The following is a 21,712-nucleotide window of genomic DNA, read 5'->3' on the forward strand; positions in this document are numbered from 1 at the left end:
TATTTTTATTTCTTTATTGGGGGATTAACATTTTACAGTAAAAATTAAATACAATAGTTTGTACATGCATAACATTTATCAGTTTTGCATACAGCAATACAACCCTCCCTCCCCCAGGTCCTCTGCCATCCTGTTACAGGACTTGAACTCCCACCCCGGAGTCTTTTACTTTGGGGCAATACACCAACTCCAGTCGAAATTCTGCTTAGTATTTTCTCTTCTGATCTTGTGTTTCAACTTCTGCCTGTGAATGAGATCATCCCATATTCATCTTTCTGTTTTTATTTTATTTATTCCCTTTTGTTGCCCTATTTATTTTATTTATTCCCTTTGTTGTAGTTATTATTGTTGTTGTTCTTGATGTTATTGTTGGATAAGACAGAGAGCAATGGAGAGAGGAGGGGAAGACAGATGGGGAGAGAAGATAGATACCTGCAGACCTGTTTCAACGCTTGTGAAGCGACTCCCCTGCAGGTGGGAAACCAGGTGCTCGAACTGGGATCCTTACTCCGGTCCTAGCACTTTGTGCCACCTGCGCTTCACCACTGCATTACTGCCCGACTCCCTCATCCTTCTATTTTTGACTTATTTCACTTAACATGATTTTTTCAAGCTCCATTCAAGATGGGCTGAAAATGGTGAACTCACCATTTAAAAAAAGTTTTTTTTTTTTTTTTTTATGAACATTGAATCCAACATAATCCCTAATCTATTTTCAGAGTGCTGTATTTTATATATATATATATATATATATATATATATATATTTTAATCAGAGCATTGTTCAGCTCTGGATGATGGTGGTATATAACCATATGCTGAACCAAGCATGAGTCTCTTTGCATAACCATATGCTGCCTACCCCCGCCCGCTTTCTTATATTCTGATTATAACTCACTAGAAAGCATATTGGATCCAGCCCAAATTCTTACACTTTGACCTTAATAATAACAACAGCAAGAACAATAGCACATATTTATTGAGCATCCACTATTTCCAAAGAAGTTTCTCAGCACGTTCCATGAATAAACTTACTCATCTTCTAAAGAACCTTATGACATTTACTTTATTTTTTGCCTTCAGTGTTATCACTGTGGTTCTCTACCTGCACTATGAATCCACTGCTTCTGGAGGTCATTTTTCCCATTTTTGTTACCCTTGTTGTTATTGTTGCTATAGTTGCTGTTGTTGTTGGATCCCACAGAGAGAAATCGAGAGAGGAGGGGAAGGCAGGGGGAGAGAAAGAAAGACACCTGCAGACCTGCTTCACTGCTTGTGAAGCGACACCCCCCCCCCCGAGGTTGAGGAGCCAGAAGCTGGAACTGGGATTCTTTTTTTTTTTTTTAATTTATTTTTTATTTAAGAAAGGATAAATTAACAAAACCACAGGGTAGGAGGGGTACAACTCCACACAATTCCCACCACCCAATCTCCATATCCCATCCCCTCCCCTGATAGCTTTCCCATTCTCTATCCCTCGGGGAGCATGGACCCAGGGTCATTGTGTATTGCAGACGGTGGAAGGTCTGGCTTCTGTAATTGCTTCCCTGTGGAACGTGGACGTTGACTGGTTGGTCCGTACTCCCAGTCTGCCTCTGTCTTTCCCTAGTAGGGTGGGTCTCTGGGGAAGCGGAGCTCCAGGACACATTGGTGGGGTCTTCAGTCCAGGGAAGCCTGGCCAACATCCTGATGGCATCTGGAACTTTGTGGCTGAAAAGAGAGTTAACATACAAAGCCAACCAAATTGTTGAGCAATCACGGACCCAAAGCTTGGAATAGTGGAGAGGAAGTGTTAGGGGGGTACTCGCTGCAAATTCTAGTGTACTTTTGCTTTCAGGTATATATTTTGCAATAGTTTGTGGATACGTGTGAGCATATGCTCTCTCTCACAGAACCTGGTCTATATCTAGGTTTTGGGACTTTGTTAGAAAGTGAACCCCCTGGGATGGAATTAGAGAGTACTATGAAAGGAAAGGTCTCACCTGAAGCTGAAGGGTTGTAATTCCACACATGACATGCAGTCTCTGGACACAGTATGAGCTGAAGCATGTTGAGGTGGCAATTGTTGCATTGATTAGGTTGCAATCGGCAGATGCAATATTATATTTGAACTTTATACTGACTCACTGCAGACTATTGTGTACTTTTGCTTTCAGGTATTTATTTTGCCCTAATTTATGGACACATGTGAACATATGCTCTATCTCATGGGACCTGGTCTAGGTTTTGGGACTTTGTTAGGAAGTGAACCTCCTGGAATGGAATTAGAGAATCCTGTGAAAGGAAAGGTCTCAGCCGAGTAATGAGGCTTACATTCCACACCTGATGTCTCTGGACACAGTCTAAAGTGAAGCATGCTGAGGTGGTACTCCTTGCATTGAGTAGGTTGGGGTCAGCAGATGCTATATCATTTGGTATGAATTGAGAGAAGCATGCAGGAAAGTGAGCCCCATCCTAGAGGTTCCAGGACTGGGGGAAATAAAGGCTCTATAGAGGAAATGGGAGGTTCCTGCTGTCTTAGGGTTAAGAAGACAATAGATAGTTATTGCTATAATCATATTATTTGGTAATTGGTTTAACTTTGAAAATCCCGTTGTTAGGATTTGCTATATCATACAGACCATTACCATTATTTATGTCCTTTGACATTGTTTGTATATAACTTTGCCACCAGTTGCTTATGTTCTACCTAGTCTAGGCTTTTAAAAGACTCAACATATCAAAGACACAGCCTATGTATTAAAAAGAATTAGTCCATGCTTTAAAAAGTTTGAGACATACAATCAGTTTTCCCCTCTCATATTAAAGAGTGATTTATATGACAAGTTAATAGGAATGTACATAAACGCCATTCCCACCACCAAAAGACTCTGTCGTGTGTCTCCCCCACTGCCCCAGGAAGCTGAACATCCACACTCACCCCAGGGTTTTTACTTTGGTGCCCTACTCCATTTTGTAGTGTTTTGATCATAAAGGGATGTTGTATTTTGTCAAAGGCTTTCTCTGCATCTGTTGATCTGACCATGTGGTTTTTGGTCTTGCTTTTATTGATATGGTGGATAATGTTGATTGATTTATGTATATTAAACCAACCTTGCATCCCTGGCATAAACCCCACTTGGCCATGATGAACAATTTTATTTAAATTTTATTATCTTTATTGTATAGAGACAGCCAGAATTTGAGAGTAGGGGAGATAGAGAGACAAAAAGACACCTGCATCCCTGCTTCACTACTTGCAAAGCTTTTCCACTGGAGGTGGGGACCGGGGGCTTGAACCTGGGTCCTTGCACACCATAACATATGTGTTCAACCAGGTACACCACCACCCAGCCGGTCCCAACAATCTTTTTAATATACTCCTGTATCCGGTTGGCTAGAATATTGCTCATTATTTTAGCATCTATGTTCATCAGAGATATTGGTCTGTAGTTTTCTTTTTTGGTTGTGTCCCTGTGTGCTTTTGGTATCAGAGTAATGTTGGTTTTATAGAAGCTGGAAGGTTGTATTCCTGTGTCTTCAGTCTTCTGGAAAACTTTTTGTAGAATTCATTTGTAAAATCGTCTGGTCCAGGCATTTTATTTTTCGGAAGGTTTTTGATAACTGTTTCAATTTAGTTGATTGTGATGGGCCTGTTCATATTATCTAGCTCCTCTTTATTTAATTTTGGAAGTTCATAGGTGTCTAGGAAATTGTCCATTTCTTCCAGATTGTCTAGCTTGGTGGCATATTGTTGTTCATAGAAGCCTCGCATGATATGTTGACTTTCTGCATTGTCTGTTGTGATATCTCCACTTTCATTTATGATCCGATTTATTTGGGTCTTCTCCCTTTTTTGTTTTGTGAGTCCGTCTAAATGTTTATCGATTTTGTTCACTCTCGAAGAACCAACATTTACTTTCATTGAACTTTTGTATGGTTTTCTTATTCTCAGTGTTATTTATTTCTGTCACTTAATCACCCATGGAGTTCCCTCAGTGCTATCTCAGGTGTTCTCCTGTGGTACTAGAGATTGGATCCCGTCCCTGGTACGTGAAAGGATGTGGGCCTTACCTGCTGAGCCTTTTCCCAGCTCCTTTTATGCATTATAATTACTAACATGTCTGTAGGCAAGTCACTTTTCCTCTTTTAACCCTTGTTCTTTTGTATCTTACCATAACTACATGTCTACTCTTCCAAATAGAGTATTTTAATACAGTTGTACATTAGGCAAATTGTAATTTAAAAATACCTTCACATTAGATATTATTGAGTCTCCTACCTGCCTTATTTTGTTATGAATCTCGCCTTTGGGTTTTTAATTTTTGCTAATTACTGGTTTAATGTAGGGATTCAGAATAATCTAAAGCCTTGAGTTTCCACTTGTTTCAACATTCACAAATCTTGGAGTTGGTGGAAATAATAAATATAAATTGTGGAGACTGATGAGGTGGCTCAGCACTAGGGCCACCTCACATGCATGTGGCTCTGGTTTGATTCCTAGTAACACATGAGAGCAACAGCAGCTTTGTTGGGTGCTGCTTTGTATTCACTCTGTCTTGTTCTAAGGAAGGAAGGAAGGAGAGGGAGAGAGAGAGAAAATTTAATTGGCTGGGGAGGTGACTAGTTGGATTAAGCACATGCATGAGACACTAAGTTTGATGTGCAACACAATAACAACAGCAGCAACAACATGTAGTAAGTGAAATAGCTCACCTGTGAGGGTGCCTGCTATCCATGTGCATGACTCAGGTTCTAGCACCCTATATACCGTTTACCAGACACCACTGTCTGGGTGTCTCACTCTGTCTGGCACTATCTCTCGTCACATCTGAAAATGTTGGCCCCCAAAATGACACACGAGTCACCATGTTGTTATACTTTCTAATTACAATAAGTTTTTTGTGTTTGACTATGCAATACCATGAACTGAATCCAGAGCTCACACTGTCATTGAGCCATCTCTCAGTTTATAATACATTTTGAAATGAGAAAGTATAATGCCTCCAGCTTTGTTCTTTCAAGATCGTTTTAGTTACTCAGATCCTTTGTGCTTCCATACAAATTTAGGACTATCCTTTTTTTTTTTTCCTATTTCCGTAAAAAAATGCCATAACATTTCTTTTTATCTTTTAAAAATTGTTTTGTGGCCACGAAGTAGTAAGCACAAAAGTTGCATCCTCAGTGCCCTAAATTTAATCCTAGCACTGAATTTGCCAGAATGGAGCTCTGACCTCTCTCTCATAAAATAAATAGAATCGGGCCGTGGGTAGATAGCATAATGGTTATGCAAAGAGACTCATAACTGAGGCTCCAAAGTCCCAGGTTCAATCCCCTGCACCACCATCAGCTAGAGCTGAGCTCTGGTGAAAAAAAGAAAGAGGGAAAAATAAGTAGAATTTTTTTTTAAAAAATTATTTTATGAGAGAATAACCAGAGCACTGCTCCATGAGAGCGTGTTCTAGTAGGGTTCTAGTAAAGGTTCTAGTAGGGAAGTGCAGCTACCCTCAACTGAAGACTGGTTCGTCTCTATTTGGGGAAGGCCGTCTTCTTCAACCAAGCATGCAGCTTTGGGAGGGAGGAAGGGGACACCCACCTAGCCTGATCACTGTCACACCCTGAAACTAATTTTGTATCTTGGACCTAATATTATTGAATTCATTTAGTTATTATAATGGGTGCTTCCCTCCCCCTAATTTCCATGGCTAGGATTTTTAGTATTAAGTGAGAGTGTTAAGAGGGGCCTAAGAGGTGGTTCCTACCTGCAGAAGGGGAAGTTTCATGAGTGGTGAAGCAGTAGTGCAGGTGTCTCACTCTTCCTCCCTTCTTTCCTCCCTCTTTCTAACCTCTCTCAATTGTCTCCATCCTATCAAATAAAATAGTAAGTATTTTAAAAAGAAACTGAAGTCTCATTCCAAGAAAACATTATAAAAGAATGTTTTGAGGGGGCTGGTTAGTGGCACACCTGGTAGAGCACACATATTACAGTGCACAAGAACCCAGGTTTGAGCCCCTGCTCCCCATCTGCACATATCTTTCTTTCTCTCTTCCTCTCAATTTCTCTCTGTCCTATTAAATTAAAAAAAAAATAGCTAAAACGTATTTTGAAGATACAGTTGTTAGAATTTGCTGGTGACTTGGACGTGAATGATATGAGAGAGGAAACAGTCAAGCACGATTGTGGGTTTTTTAGTTTGCTTTTGTTTTTTTAATTACATAGAAGTGTGTTCCATTTTATAAGCTGAAGAAAACTGTAAGTAATAGCTATGGGGTAAGTTGGGAATTTGGTTCTACATACAAATTGTGATTGTCAAGTTGGTCATCAGCATGTAGCCCATCTAAGTCATGAGACTTATTGGCCTCACTGGCAGTAGTGTCATTAGAGAAAAAGAGGCTTAAGGACTGATTTCTAAAGTTGACCCAGATATTGAAGTTTCCTGCTTTGGTTCACAAATGTGTACAGTTTAGACTTAGTAAAAAAATAATTATTTGCTATTTTCTCTTATAGCAAAGATTTGTGGAGAAGATGGGCAGGTGGATCCTAACTGTTTTGTTTTGGCACAGTCCATTGTCTTTAGTGCAATGGAACAAGAGTAAGTTAATTTTATACTTTTCACATTTTGCCTTGGGCATTTGGTTCAGTGAGAGGAATGGACTTCTATCAACTAAATGCAAAGTGTCTTTGAGAATATAAGTATTTTGAGTGTTTATAGGATCATAATTATAACTAATGGTTGGTAAATTACATTCAACTCTTATTTTAAAATAATACATTTTCATTTTTAATGTTAATACCACCTGAGTTAACATAATTTGTTTTAATTCTGAAGTTATTTGAAGATGATTGTGAGTCTAGTGTGACCATTAGAAGTGGTTTATTTAAACAACACATGTCTTCAGATGGGTCACCTCATTTGTTAGTACCTGCTTTAAGCTTAATAGATGCTGTTAACAAAAATTATCTAGGTCTTTGCATCTGCTTCCACTTTTTTTTTAATTTCTTTATTGGGGAATTAATGTTTTACATTCAACAGTAAATACAATAGTTTGTGCATGCATAACATTCCCCAGTTTCCCATTTAACAATATAACCCCCACTATGTCATTTATCATCCTTCATGGACCTGTCTCCCCACCCACCCACCCCAGAGTCTTTTACTTTGGTGTTATATGCCAATTTCAGGTTCTAATTGTGTTTTCTTTTCTGATTTTTTTTTTTTTTTTGATTACTGCTATATGCCCTTAAAAAGTTCAATATATTCATTCTTTCTTTTGGGACTTATGAGAAGGGCCCTCTGTACAGGGAATAGCTAGTGCTAGCCTTTAAGGAAGTTACAACCTGAAAAGAGAAATGGGAAATGTACCATAATATGAAGTAGTGTGTGTGTGTGCTAAATAGCAGAGGAGAGCTACAAAGTTATTCAGAGGTGGGAGAGATTGCTTACAGATAAAGGAATCAGGGCTGCCACTATGGGAACAGTGATAACCTTGACCTAGGCCTTTCAGATGGAAACATGGAATGGAAAGAGTGTATTTTTCCCACTGAAGCTCTTTCCTTGGTCATTCCTAAATTGTTCCCTTTTTGTCCATGTGCAGGCACTTTAGTGAGTTTCTGCGAAGTCACCATTTCTGTAAATACCAGATTGAAGTGCTGACCAGTGGAACTGTTTACCTGGCTGACATTCTCTTCTGTGAGTCAGCCCTCTTTTATTTCTCTGAGGTAAAGTCTGCATTTCCTTACACACTTTATTAAAGCAGCCCAGCCTATAATTGCTGGGATGCTATCTGTAGAAAAAGCACAGAAGAGAAAGATCAATCATTTCCAAAAATATCAATTGAATTTAAATAATTTTATTATTGTTTAAGTTGCATCTAAAGACAGAATTGCTTTAATGTATTTGATTAAAGAAAACATGGGGCGGGCAGGTGGTGGCATACCCAGTTAAGCACACATATTGCCACGCACAAAGACCTGGGTTCAAGCCCCCACTTCCTACCTGCAGGGGGGATATTCAAAAATGGTGAAGCAGATCTGTAGTTGTCCGTCTTTCTCCCTCTCTGCTCTCCCTGTTCCTCTCAGTTTCTCTCTGTCCTGTCAAATAGAAAGAAAAGAAAAAAATGCCTATAAGGAACAGTGGATTCATAGTGCTGCACTGAGCCCCAGTGATAACCCTGGTGGCAAAAAAAAAAAAAAAGAAGAAGAAAAGAAAACATGACTAATGGGGAATAGCACCAGTAATGCAACAGACTTTTTTTTTAATGCCTGAGGCACAGAGGTCCCAGATTCATTATCTGGCACCACCATAACCCAGAGCTAAGCAGTACTCTAGTTAAAAAGAAAGCAGAACCAAAAAAAAAAAAAAAAGGAAATTCAGTATAGAATAACCCTAATTCTGAAAAACTTAAATTTTTACTTATAAGATTTCATGTTTTTAACTATTTGAAATGGTTTTAAAGAACAAAATTTAATAACACAAAATTTAATATTTGATTTCAGTGCACAAATACTTGCAGACCAAACTTCAGAAGAGAGAACAAAAGAGAACAGAATTTCCCTGCTGTCATCCCTTTCAGTTGAGCAACATGCTAGGACTCCCCATTAAAGCATTTACCAACAAGGAAGGAGTATATTAAACTCCTAGAACAAGCCATTTAGTATAATGTTGTTTACTAGGCATTTGTTACAAAGCAAACTATTGAAATAGAGACGAGAAAGCCCAGTCTCGCGAAGCAATAATTTAATATATAGCAAGAAGCATTCCGCCTCTTCACAAACATGCAGTAGTTTAGGTTTTTTTAAAAATTTCTTCTCTTTGCCATAAGTTTGTCAACTTTTGTTCAGATCAATATGGTCGGTAGAATAATGGAAATGAACCAGGTGTTAAAAAAAAAAAACTGGTCTAACTAGTTTACTCTTTGTATGCTTGCCATCAAGAAATCACTAATCCATCTTTAAAATAATACTTCCTTCTGTTCAGTAATGTATGGTAGGGGTTGGGGGGGTGTCCTAAAAGAATGTTTTTATACTTCTCAATCTCAAGTGACTAGGTTGCTAACTGATATTAACTGGACAAGTTGTTTTTTTTTCTTTCCCCAGTGTTTTAGTAGTTGGGGCTTATAGATGGTGAGAGAAATCTGTTTATAATTTTAATTTCTCTTTCATTTTTTTCCTCCCCAGTATATGGAAAAAGAGGATGCAGTGAATATCTTACAGTTTTGGTTGGCAGCGGATAACTTCCAGTCTCAGCTTGCTGCTAAAAAGGGCCAGTATGATGGACAGGAGGCACAGAACGATGCCATGATTTTATATGACAAGTGAGTTTTATTGATAGTTGTGTTCAGCATTCATTCAGCAATTTTTTGAGCATTTTATGTGTACTTTGGAAATAAAAATGAGTCACCTCAGTCTGCTATCAGGGAGCTCACAGGGAGCATCATGAAAACTTCTCTTCATAATGGTATGTGTGGTTTCTGTTGTGTCTAGGGGATATTTGTATAGCAAGCTCCATAGCAGTGGTGGAGTTATGGAGGGTTTCATAGAAGAAAGAGCTGAATTGGATCTTGAGAAATTAATTGAATGATAGTAGTTGGAGAAAATGGGAAATAATATTCTAGTTAGAGATGTTAGCATAAAAAGAATTATGGAAACTTACTGTAATGTGTCACTTTCAAGAAACCTTAGGTTATTGGGAGGAGGTGCTGAATATAAGGAAGATCAAACTAATTGGGATATACTGTAAAGGACTGAACGTGTGTGTGTGCGCGCAAATCTGTTCAGCCAGGTTTGACTTCTCCCTGAATAATGTTTTTTCTCTTTCTTTCTTTCTTTCTTTTTTTTTTTTTGCTTCCAAGTTTATTGGTGGGGCTTGGCACTGGCACTACAAATCCACTGCTCCTGATGGCCATTTTTTCCTTTTTTTTTTTTTTTAATAGGATAGGAGACAGAAATTGAGAGGAAGGGGAGGTAGAGAGCAAGGAAAAGATAGATACTTGCAGACCTACTTCACCACTTGTGAAGCAACCCCCTTCCCCTACAGGTGGGGATCTAGGGGCTTGAATTGGGATCCTTGTGCAGGTCTTTGTGCTAGGTGCACTTAACCCAGTTTGCTACCACCCAGCACCCCAATAATGTTTTTTCACTAGTCTTCACTGAAAATGAAAAGGTGGCAAAATCTTAAGAGAAAACAGTATTGAAAACAGCTGGTCATTTAAGTGATGAAGCTATGACTTGCTCTTTTCATTTATATTTTCTTGTTTTGTATAAAAATAATGTGTGTTTTAGGGAGTTGGGCAGTACCGCAGTGGGTTAAGTGCAGGTGGTGCAAAGTGCAAGGACTGGCATAAGGATCCCGCTTTGAGCCCCCGGCTCCCTACCTGCAGGGGAGTTACTTCACAAGCAGTGAAGCAGGTCTGCAGGTGTCTTATCTTTCTCTCCCCATCATTGTCTGCCCCTCCTCTCTATTTCTCTCTGTCCTATCAAACAACAATGACATCAATAACAACAACAACAACAATAATGTGTGTTTTCCTTCTCAGCTTTAGGCTAAGATCAAGTGTAGTATCTGTTCTCGTTAGTTTAATAAAAAATAATGTGTGTGGGAGTCGGGCGGTAGCACAGCAGGTTAAGCGCATGTGGTGCAAAGTGCAAGGACCAGTAGAAGGATCCCAGTTCGAGCCCCCGGCTCCCCACCTGCAGGAGAGTCGCTTCACAGGCGATGAAGCAGGTCTGCAGGTGTCTGTCTTTCTCTGCCCCTCTCTGTCTTCCACTCCTCTCTCCATTTCTCTCTGTCCTATCCAAGAAGGACGGCATCAATAACAACAACAATAACTACAACAAGAAAACAACAAGGGCGAGAAAAGGGAATAAATAAATTAAATAAATAAAAAAAAAAAGAAGATGGTAAACTCACTTTTTGTTAAGAAAATGCGGATAGGAGCTGGGTGATGAAGCACATGGTAGAGTACACTTTACCATATGCAAGAACCCGGGTTCAAGCCACTGGTCCCCACATGAATAGGGGAAGCTTCTCAAGCAATGAAACAATGCTGCAGGTATCCTTCTCTATCTAGTTTCCAATTTCTCTCTGACTATAAAAAATAAGTAAATACAAGTGGAAAAATATATAAATAAAATGGAAGCAGTGAATTCCTTGTGCAGGCTCCAAGCCCCATTAATAACCTTGTTGGCAAGAAAGGAAGGCAGGCAGGCTGGACAGTGGCATATAGGTTCAAGCCCCTGATCCTCACCTGCAGGGGCAAAGCTTCCCAAGCAGTGAAGCAGTACTGCAGGCAGGTGTCTCTTTCTCTCACTTGATAGTTCCCTCATGACTTCTCTCTGTCTCTTATCTAATAAAATAAAAATTAAGGGAGTCGGGTGGTAGCGCAGTAGGTTAGGCGCACGTGGCGCAAAGCACAAGGACCAGTATAAGGATTACTGTTCGAGCCCCTGACTCGCCACCTGCAGGGGAGTCGCTTCACAGGTGGTGAAGCAGGTCTGCAGGTGTCTATCTTTCCTCCTCTCTGTCTTCCCCTCCTCTCTCCATTTCTCTCTGTCCTATCTATTGACAACAACAATAATAACTATAGCAATAAAACAACAAAGGCAATAAAAGGGAATAAATGAATAAATATAAAAATTAAAAGGTTATTTTAAAAAGAAAGCTGGGGGGGGCAAACGGTAGCACACCAGGTTAAATGTGCATGGTGCGAAGTAACAAGGATCAACGCAGGGATCCCAGTTCAAGTCCCTGGCTCTCCACCTGCAGGGAGGGGAGGTCATTTTGCAAGCGGTGAAGCAGGTCTGCAGGCATCTTATCTTTCTCTCCCCCTCTCTGTCTTCCCCTCTCAGTTCCTCTCTCTCCTATCCAACAATAACAGTAACAACAACAACAGTGGAAAAGTGGCCTCCAGGAGCAGTGGATTTGTTGTGCAGGCACCAAGCCCCAGCGATAACCCTGGAGGCAAATAAAAAGCTGACAGTACAAGAGAAGATTTTGTGCTATAACGAAATAAATGCATAGTAAGGTGTTCTGGCTTATTAGACTCTACTTTCCCACTGGATACTTTTTTTACATTGAGAACTATTTAAAAATTAACTTGATTGTATACCATCCAACTGACACTGGCATTTTTGTCAAGTACATTGTGTCAAATTTAACTTTATTGGTCCCTACTTATTTTTATTTTTCAGTGTTACCTCATTAACCTTTCTATATTTGTTCATAGACAGGAATTAAGGAACTGTTAGAATACTGAAAGACAGCAACACATTTTTTTCTCCTTTTAGTGTTTTTGGTGTCCAGTTCATAATTACCTTGCCAGAGCACTATTGTACATTATTACATTACATCCTATGAAGTTATAAAAAAACACATTGGTTACTTGTTTTACTTCCCATACAATTACTTTAATATATATTGTTACTAATTTATTTATAAAATAAAAAATTATCAACAGGACCATAGGATAAGAGGGGTAGAATTCCACAGTTTCCATCACCAGAGCTCTGTATCCCATCCCCTCCCTTGAAAGCTTTTCTATTCTATCCCTCTGGGAGCATGGCACCAGGGTCATTATGGCATGCAGAAAGTGAGAGGTCTGGCTTCTGTAATTGCTTCCCCACTAGACATGGGTGTTAGCAGGTCGATCCATACTCCCAGCCTATCCCTATCTTTCCCTGGTTGGTGGAAGGGGGTAGGGGTGGGAGGGAACTCCAGAGTACATTGATGAGGTCCTCTTTCCAGGGAAGTCAGGTTGGCATCATGGTAGTATCTGCAGCTTGGTGGCTGAAAGGCCTGTCAATTCTATCCAGATACATAAGATCCATATACTTTTAGTGTCATTTTGTTTCGAATTTCTTCTCATATATGATACCCTCATCATCATGATGGTTTGTTCTTATAGCCTATGCAGAAATCTTTGGGTTTTTATTTAAAGACAAAAGTAGACACCACAATGGTTATACAAAGAGACTCTATTTATTTAAAAATGGAAACATTAACAAAACTGTAGGATAGGAGGGGTACAACTCCACACAGTTCCCACCACCAGATCTCTATATCCCATCCCCTCCCCTGGTAGCTTTCCCATTCTTTATCCCTCTGGGAGTATGGACCCAGGGTCATTGTGGGTTACAGAAACAAAGAGACTCTTATGCCTGAGGCTTCAAAGGCCCAGAAAAATGTGTGTATTATTTATTACTGAGATGGGATGAGAGAAGGAGAAACAGGTGTCACTCTGGTACATATGCTGCCAGGGATCGGACTTGGGGCCTCCTGCTTGAGAGAGTTCAGTGCTTTATCCACTGCCCTACCTTCCAGCTGCTTATGCAGAGATTTTTTTTTTTTTTTTACACCTTCAGGGGTATTGCTAGGGCTCAGTGCCTGCACTATGAATCCATTGCTCCTGGTGGCCATCTTTTTCCTGTTGCTGTTTTTGCTGTTATTATTATTGTTGCTGCTGCTGCTGCTCTTGTTGTATAGGAAGGGAGAAAGAAAGACACCTGCAGACCTGCTTCACCACTTGTGAAGTGACACCCCTACAGTTGGGAAGCCTGGGCCAGGGTGGTGGTGGGGGGGGCTCCCTTGTGCGGTCCTTGTGCTTCCCACTATGTGCATTTAACCCCGTGCACTACTGCTCAGCCCCCTGTGCAGAAATATTATTGCCTCTCTTAAGGAAAGTGACCAGGCCTCACCCACTTAAAGTCCATTTCTACCAAACCCCAAACAGATACTATCTGTAAAATATGTGTGATTTATTTGTTTGTTTATTTATTAGGATTTCTGACCTCAAAAATCAAATAGGAAGATAGTAAGTTGGCCTAGATATCTTTGGGCTGGTGAAAATAAGTTTGCAGTAGGGCTGTCATCACTCAGTCCTGTAACTTTAGGTCTGCAAAATCAGCTAACCACATAGAAAATTCTTTGGTCTAGGTACCAAAAGTTATTTAAGGGGGCCGGGCAGTAGCGTAGTAGGTTAAGCGCATATGACGCAAAGTCCATGGATGGGAGAAAGGATCCTGGTTCAGGCCCCTGGCTCCCCACCTGCAGGGGAGTTGCTTCATAGGCGGTGAAGCAAGTCTGCAGGTATCTGTCTTTCTCTCCCCGTCTTTCCTTCCTCTCTCGGTTTCTCTCTGTCCTATCCAACAACGACAACAATAATAATAATAACCACAACAACGATAAACAACAAGGGCAAAAAGGGAAAAAATGGCCTCCAGAAGCATTGGATTCGTAGTGTAGACACTGAGCCCCAGCAATAACCCTGGAGACAAAAAAAAAAAAAAAAAGAAAAAAAGGGGTCAGGTGGTAGTGCAGTGGGTTAAGTGCATGTGGCGCAAAGCGCGGCGCAGGGACCAGTGTAAGGATCCTGGTTCAAGTCCCCGGCTCCCCACCTGCAGGGGAGTTGCTTCACAGGCGATGAAGCAGGTCTGCAGGTGTCTATCTTTCTCTCCCCCTCTCTGTCTGTTGTTAAAATTTCCGGAATGCTCTTGCCGGGCTGGCTTGCTTCACGGCGGGTAACAGAGACACGGAGACAACAGCTGGGCAGGGAAGCTGTATTTCTTTATTCAGGAACAACGATTCACAAACTAAGACAAACTAATCACCAAACAGAACTCTGCTGTCTCTTTGCGGCCGCGCAAGCACTCCCTCTTACTCTGTAACTCGGGAACTCTGAAACTCTGGCACTCTCGAACTCTCTCTTACTCTGTAACCCTGAAACTCTCGAACTCCGGAACTCAGGAACTCTCCAACTCTGGAACTCTGGAACTCTCGTACTGGGGAACCCTCTGAAACTCTGACACACTGGAACTCTCTCTTACTCTGTAACTCTGAAACTCTCGAACTCAGGAACTCCGGAACTCTGTCACTCTCGAACTCAGGAACCCTCTCCCGGGGTTCCTCTGGGGCGGGGCCAAGCGGGCCGCGAAATTAGCAGGCCTGATCCAATTCTCTTGGCGGGGGGAGGGCTAGGACAAACCAATGTAAAGCATACGACACTGTCTTCCCCTCCTCTCTCCATTTCTCTCTGTCCTATCCAACAACGAACAACATCAACAATGACAATAATAATAACTACAACGAGGCTACAACAACAAGGGCAACAAAAAAGGGGAAAAAATGGCCTCCAGGAGCTGAGGATTCATGGTGCAGGCACCGAGCCCAGCAATAACCCTGGAGGGGGAAAAAATGTTATTTACACTCACAGTGGAATTTGGTTTTACTTTGGCTTTCTTTCTACCATAGGTACTTCTCTCTCCAAGCCACACATCCTCTTGGATTTGATGATGTTGTCAGATTAGAAATTGAGTCCAATATCTGCAGGGAAGGTGGGCCACTCCCTAACTGTTTCACAACTCCACTACGTCAGGCCTGGACCACCATGGAGAAGGTAATTAAGAGCTTCAAACATAATGAAAAAAATAAAAGTAATGGGAGTTGGGTGATAGCACAGAGTGTTAAACGCACATGGTGCAAAGCACAAGGACCGGTGTAAGGATCCCGGTTCGAGCCCCTGGCTTCCCACTTGCAGGAGAGTCGCTTCACTGGCAGTGAAGCAGGTCTGCAGGTGTCTATATTTCTCTCCCCCCTCTGTCTTTTCCTCCTCTCTCCACTTCTCTCCTATCTAACAATGACGACATCTATAATAACAATAATAACTACAACAACAATAAAAAAGCAACAGAACAGTTAAAAAATGAATCAATATAGTGAATAAAAGCAGAGTTTCAGTCTAAGTTGGTGTATAGGCTATTAACTGTTAGAGGCTGAGTAACCTCAGGCAGTTACTAAAAAAATAATCCCATTTTTTTTCTCCTCTGTTAAATGCCTCTAGTATGGATAATTATCTGAAAATTAATTTGAGGATGAAAATGAGGTAAAATGTATGGAGAATTTACTAGCATAGTACCCCACACATAGTAGACATTTTAAATATTTATTATTATTACTGCTACTGCCTTTTCTTTCTGGATAGCAATATTGGGCCAAGTTAGCTTAGCATCTGTTTTCACTAGTATCTATCATGGCTTGGAACACTAGCACTAGTTTTGTTATTAGGGTACCACTACTAAGTTTCCTTTTTTTATTTATTTTTATTTTTTAAATACTTTTAAGTTAGAGAGGGGACTAAGGGGGACCAGGCAATTGTACACCTGGTTAAGCATTGACATTACAGTGCACATGGAAGGTTCAAATAAGTCCCTGGTCCCCACCTGCAGGGGGAAAGTTCCACAAGTGGTGAAGCATCTCTCTCTCTCTCTTCTTCCCTCTCTATTTCCCCTCCCCTCTTGCCGGGCTAGCTTGCCAGGCGGGAGACAGACGACCAGGGACTCATGGCTGAGCTGGGAACGCAGTTCAGTCTTTATTGATGATGGGGATGCAGTTCAACAATCTAATCTCTTCTAATCTCTCTTCATTAGAAAGCTCTGTCTTTTATGTCTCCTGAGGCGGAAGTGTCAGGAAGAGGAAGTACATAGGATAAGGGGGTGGGGAGAAGGAAAATAGCTCTCGAACCAGTGGGGATTAAACCAATGAAAACAATGATTATGAAAATAGACTATAACGTCAAGCAATGCAACAGAAGGGGTCTTAGAAGCAGAATTTAGAAGCTTACCAACACCCTCTCAATTTCTCTCTCTATCCAATAATAAATTAAAAGTAAAAAAAAAAAAAAAACCTCTTAAGGGGCCAGGCGGTGGCACACCTGGTCAAGTATACACTTTGCAGTACACAACAACTATGATTCAAGCCCCTGGTCCTCACCTTCAGGGGAAAGCTTTATGAGTCACTTTATGAGTCATCAGGACTGCAGATGTCTCTCTGTGTCTTTCCTCCCTCTCTCCCCCTCCAGTTTCATTTTTTATCTGTCTCTGTCCAACAAATAAATGGGAAATAAGTAAACTAAGATTGGGGTTGAGGAGACAGCATAACGGTTATACAAAAAGATTTTCATGCCCAAGACCCTAAGGTCCCAAGTTCAATCCCCAGCACCTCTGTAAGCCAGAACTAAGTCTTACTCTGGTCTCTCTTTCCCTGTATCTTTCTCTTTGTTTATCTCTTTCATTAAAAATAAATTATTTAAAAAGAAAAGGAGAGGATACCACAATACTGAAATAGATCCAGGCTTGAACCTGAATTGCATACATGGCAAAGCACCAATCCTCACTAATACCTTACTAGTGATAAAGTATTGAAATTTGTGGGGGTTGGGTGGTGACACAGTGGGTTAAGCCCATGTGGCGCAAAGCACAGAGACCGGCATAAGGATCCCGGTTCAAGCCCCCGGCTCCCCACCTGCAGGGGAGTCGCTTCACAGGCGGTGAAGCAGGTCTGCAGGTGTCTATCTTTCTCTCCCCCTCTTTGTCGTTCCCTCCTCTCTCCATTTCTCTCTGTCCTATCCCAACAATGAACAACGTCAACGATGGCAATAATAATAACCATAATGAGATTACAACAACAAGGGCAACAAAAGGGGGAAAAAATGGCCTCCAGGAGCTGTGGATTCATGGTACAGGCACCAAGCCCAGCAATAACCCTGGAGGAAAAAAAAAAGAAAGAAATTTGTGAGTGACTTATTCTAATCATTTGATCAGATATTATTAAAAATTTCAAGTGCTTAATATGAGATTATATTGCTTATAAATGTCATGTGTATGCAGATTGAAAAAAATTAAGCAGTTATAGTGCCACACATAAAATCTGAATTCCAGGAGTACAGAATTACATCTTAAAAAAAAAAAGAGTAGAAGCTATTGTCCAGGGGTAATGATTTTATCATGATTAAAATATTTTCTTCTCTTAAAGGAAAAGTTGCACATCTATATATTATAAAGAATGCAAACTTTGTGAGTAACAAAGAAAATTAAAATACAGAGACAAATAAGATGTAAAAACACTTGTTACTAGTATCCCGGGGGTGGGGTAGCAGGTATCATGCCGTACTTGCAAGCATAAGGTCCAAGGTTTGTACATATGTTAGAATAATGTGCTGGTTCTCCCTCATCAATCAATAAATATATTTTTATTTTTTATTTTACTGGGGCCAGGCAATGGCACACCTGGTTGAGTGCACATGTTACCATTTGCATGGACCTGGTTTTGAGCCCACGCTCCCCATCTGCAGGGGGAAGCTTCACTTGTGGTAAAACAGATTTGCAGGTACCTGTTTTTCTATATACCCCTCCCCTCTCAATTTCTCTCTTTCCTATCAAATAAAATAGAAAAAAGAAAGGAAGGAAGGAATGGAGTGAAGGGGGGAGTGGGTGGTGGCACATCTGGTTGAGTGCATGAGTTACAATGCGTGAAGACCAAGGTTCAAGCCCTTGATCTGCACCTGCAGGGGAAAATATTTGCAAGTGGTGAAGATGTGTCTCTGTCTCTCTTCCTCACGATCTTCTCCATCCCCTTCAACTTCTGTCTCTATCCAATAAATAATAATAATAATAATAATTTTAAAAAGAAATAAAAAATAATAATTTAAAGAAAAAAGGCTGCTTTGAGTTGTGGATTCATAGTGCTGGCACCTAGCCCTAGTGATAACCCTGGTGGCTAAAGAAAAGAAATTAAATACATATAAGATAAATATATGTATGTGAAGAACTTAAATTGTAAGAATACTGTAAATTAGAGAAATGGGCAGAAAGGCATGTATGATTTGCTTACTGACACTTGAATGTTTCTATACTAGAAACATATACTGGTGTTATAGTAGTAAACAAAAAGAACATAGGTTCGAGGGGTCGGGTGGTAGTGCAGCAGGTTAAGCGCAAATGGCGCAAAGTGCAAGCACTGGCGTAAGGATCCCAGTTCAAGCCCCCGACTCCCCTCTTCACAGACAGTGAAGCAGGTCTGCAGGTGTCTCTGTTTCTCTCCCCCTCTCTGTCTTCCCCTCCTCTCTCCATTTCTGTCTGTCCTATATAACAACAACATCAACAATAATTAAAAAACAAGGGCAACAAAAAGGAAAATAAATTATAATAAAAAAATTAAAAGAATATAGGTTCTGCCTTCCTGGAACTTACTCTATAAAGAGGATAGGAATTATACACAGATACATAATTACAATTGTGTTAAGTGCTATGAAGGAAAAGTTGACAGTATGAAATACAAATATTTTTTAAATACTAAGTATTAAAAGTTTTCATATACTCATAGGCATTTATTAATACTAATTTGAAAATAACCAGAATCCAGTATTGAGTAACCAGTATTGAGTAACGTGTATCTTTTTTCCTATTATTTATTTTATTTTTTAATTAGTGATTTAATAATGATTACACTATAGGGAGGGTGGGGGAGATAGCATAATGTATATACAAACAGATTTTTTTGTCTTTTTTTTTCATTTTATTAGTGTTTTGATAATTGATTTACAAAATTAGATGTCAACAGAGGTATAATTCCATACAGTGTTCTGAATCTCCAATCCCAAACCACAGCAGTTCTCCCAAGGATGCAGACATGGGTCACCTGTCTGTCTCTAGTTGTGCATAATTGCCCCCTTTCTCTTCCAGGTTTAGTCCTCTCTGCCCCTTCAAGCCACCCATCACACTATTACTACATCCAAATGAACCTCACTTTTTCCTCCTCTCTCTCTGGGTCTTGGTAAGCTGGAGTCAGAGCCCTCTTATTTATCCTCTTCCTCCTATCACTTCTACCCCACTGGGGGTATGGATCAAAGTTGTTTTGGGGTTGCAGAAGGTAGGAGTTCTGGCTTCTATAATTGCTTCTCTGCTGGACATGGACATTGGCAGGTAGATTCATACCCCCAGTGTGTTTCTATCTTCCCCTAATGTGGCAGGGCTCTGGAGAGGTGAGGTTCCAGGACACACTGTTGAGGTTAAAAAAAATGTTTGTGCTAGTTGAAGAATCCTACCAGTTAACATAGGTAGAGTTTTGTTTCTAAAATTTCCGTTTACATTTGACTTCAACTTAGAATAATTCTTTTCCACTCTTCCAGGTCTTCTTGCCTGGCTTTTTGTCCAGCAACCTTTATTATAAATATTTGAATGATCTCATCCATTCTGTTCGAGGGGATGAATTTCTCGGAGGAAGCTTTTCATTGACTGCTCCTGGTTCTGTTGGCCTTCCTGACGACTCTCACCCGGGTGGCACCAACAGCCCAGCTTCTCAGGTATTGACTGATTTCCCTCTAACATTAGAAGGACAGGTATGTTCCCTTCAGATGCCAGTAGCAGATTCTTTTATGAGTTTCAGAAATGACAGTGCAAGAACTTTATATCCTATCTAGTGTTGTTCACTATATGTTCAATATCATGTAGCATGGTTAATTTTCTTGCCACTGTTCACAAGTAGGTAACATTTTTTTTGTTTGCTTGTTTTTTGCTTTTACACTGAGCCTTGGATAAAAAGACTTCATTTGGGGCTGGTAGACATTATGGTAGACATCATAATGGTTGTGTAAAATACTTTTCATGTCTGAGGCTCCAGGGTCTCAGGTTCAATCCACAGCACCACCATAAGCCAGAGCTGACAGTGCTCTGCTATTCTTCTTTGTTTCTCTGTATCACTTCACAAGTGGTGAAGCAGGTCTGCAGGTGTCTTTCTCTTTCTCCCTCTGTCTCTCCCCTCTCAGTTTTTCTCTGTCCTATCAAATAAAATGGAAAAAAATGGCTGCCAGGAGCAGTAAACTTGTAGTGCTGCTACTGAACCCCAGTGATAATCCTGGAGGAAAAAAAAGTATTAATTTGTAAAACTAAGACAGATAACTCTGTTAAAAAGGGGGGGGGTGGAGGAGGAGATAGCATAATTATGCAAAGAGACTCATGCCTGAGGCTCCAAAGTCCTAGGTTCAGTCCCCCCCCAAAAAAAACTAGAGCTGATCAGTGCTCTTGAAGGATAAAAGGAAGGAAGGGGGGGGGGGAACTCTTATTGCCATCAATGAGGTTCTCCTCAAAATTACAATGGAGGTAATGTGCTGGATGTAGCTACCATATTTTTAAAAAATAATGACTTGTTTGTCTTTGAGGTAACCTGGGTTTGCAGGACTATAAATGTTTTAGAAGTACAATTTCTCCTTCAAAATGTGTTACCATACCACATCCCCACCAAAACACCTATATCTCTCCAGCAAAGATCATTGAGCCACTTCTGCAACCCACTCCTCCTCCAGTACCTTTTGATATATTCAGTTCTGTAGACCAAGATTGAAGGTTTGTCTTCATTTGACTTTACTTATTGCCTTGTTTGACTGCAACTACCTGATTGGCTGCTAGTTGGATATAGTATGCTTCAGTGGAGTTCTTTACCATTTTGCCATTCAAAACTTTGAATGTGGTCTGCCGATCCTTGCTGTTCTTTAGGGTTTCTGTTGAGGAATAAGCGATAGTCTTATAGGAGTTGCCTTATAGGTGGTTCTTTGCCTTAACCTTTGCCATTTTAATTATGCTGTGCCTTGGTGAACATAAGTTTGGATTCATTTTCCTTGGAGTTTTTAGAGCCTCCTGGATCTCTGAGGGCCTGTCTCCTTTAGTTTGGGGGAAAATTCTTGGTTACTATTTCAAATGAGAATTCAATCTTTTTCTCTCCTCTTTCTAGCACCTTTATGACGCAAACATGATATTGATTCATGATACTCATTAATTTAATTTTTTTTAAGATTGTGGGATTTGTTTTGTTTTGTTGTTGTTGTTGTTTTAGTTGTCACTGGGGCTTCATCACTCTGGGCTGACTTTTCAAATAGAAGCAGAGAGAGGGGAAAACTCCCACAGCACT

The 21,712-nt window shown here is 40.4% G+C and overlaps 1 protein-coding gene and 1 pseudogene across 7 annotated transcripts in view; both read left to right on the forward strand.

Annotated features, from left to right (window-relative positions):
- AKAP10 (A-kinase anchoring protein 10) overlaps positions 1-21,712 on the forward strand; it is a 76,944-nt gene that overhangs the window by 33,099 nt on the left and 22,133 nt on the right. For all 7 annotated transcript variants that reach the window (XR_009552988.1, XM_007526171.3, XM_060203170.1 and 4 more), the window contains 5 exons: positions 6,487-6,571; positions 7,575-7,698; positions 9,157-9,293; positions 15,224-15,368; positions 19,938-20,111. Coding sequence is in view for 6 of the 7 variants with exons in the window: in XM_007526171.3 (XP_007526233.2) it covers positions 6,487-6,571; positions 7,575-7,698; positions 9,157-9,293; positions 15,224-15,368; positions 19,938-20,111 (665 nt within the window). In the remaining variant the exon portion in view is untranslated. The remainder of the gene's footprint in view (positions 1-6,486; positions 6,572-7,574; positions 7,699-9,156; positions 9,294-15,223; positions 15,369-19,937; positions 20,112-21,712) is intronic.
- LOC132542186 (U2 spliceosomal RNA) lies at positions 10,503-10,635 on the forward strand (annotated as a pseudogene).

The sequence above is a fragment of the Erinaceus europaeus genome, chromosome 12 (assembly GCF_950295315.1).
Source record: "Erinaceus europaeus chromosome 12, mEriEur2.1, whole genome shotgun sequence".
Classification (NCBI taxonomy): Eukaryota; Metazoa; Chordata; class Mammalia; order Eulipotyphla; family Erinaceidae; genus Erinaceus; species Erinaceus europaeus.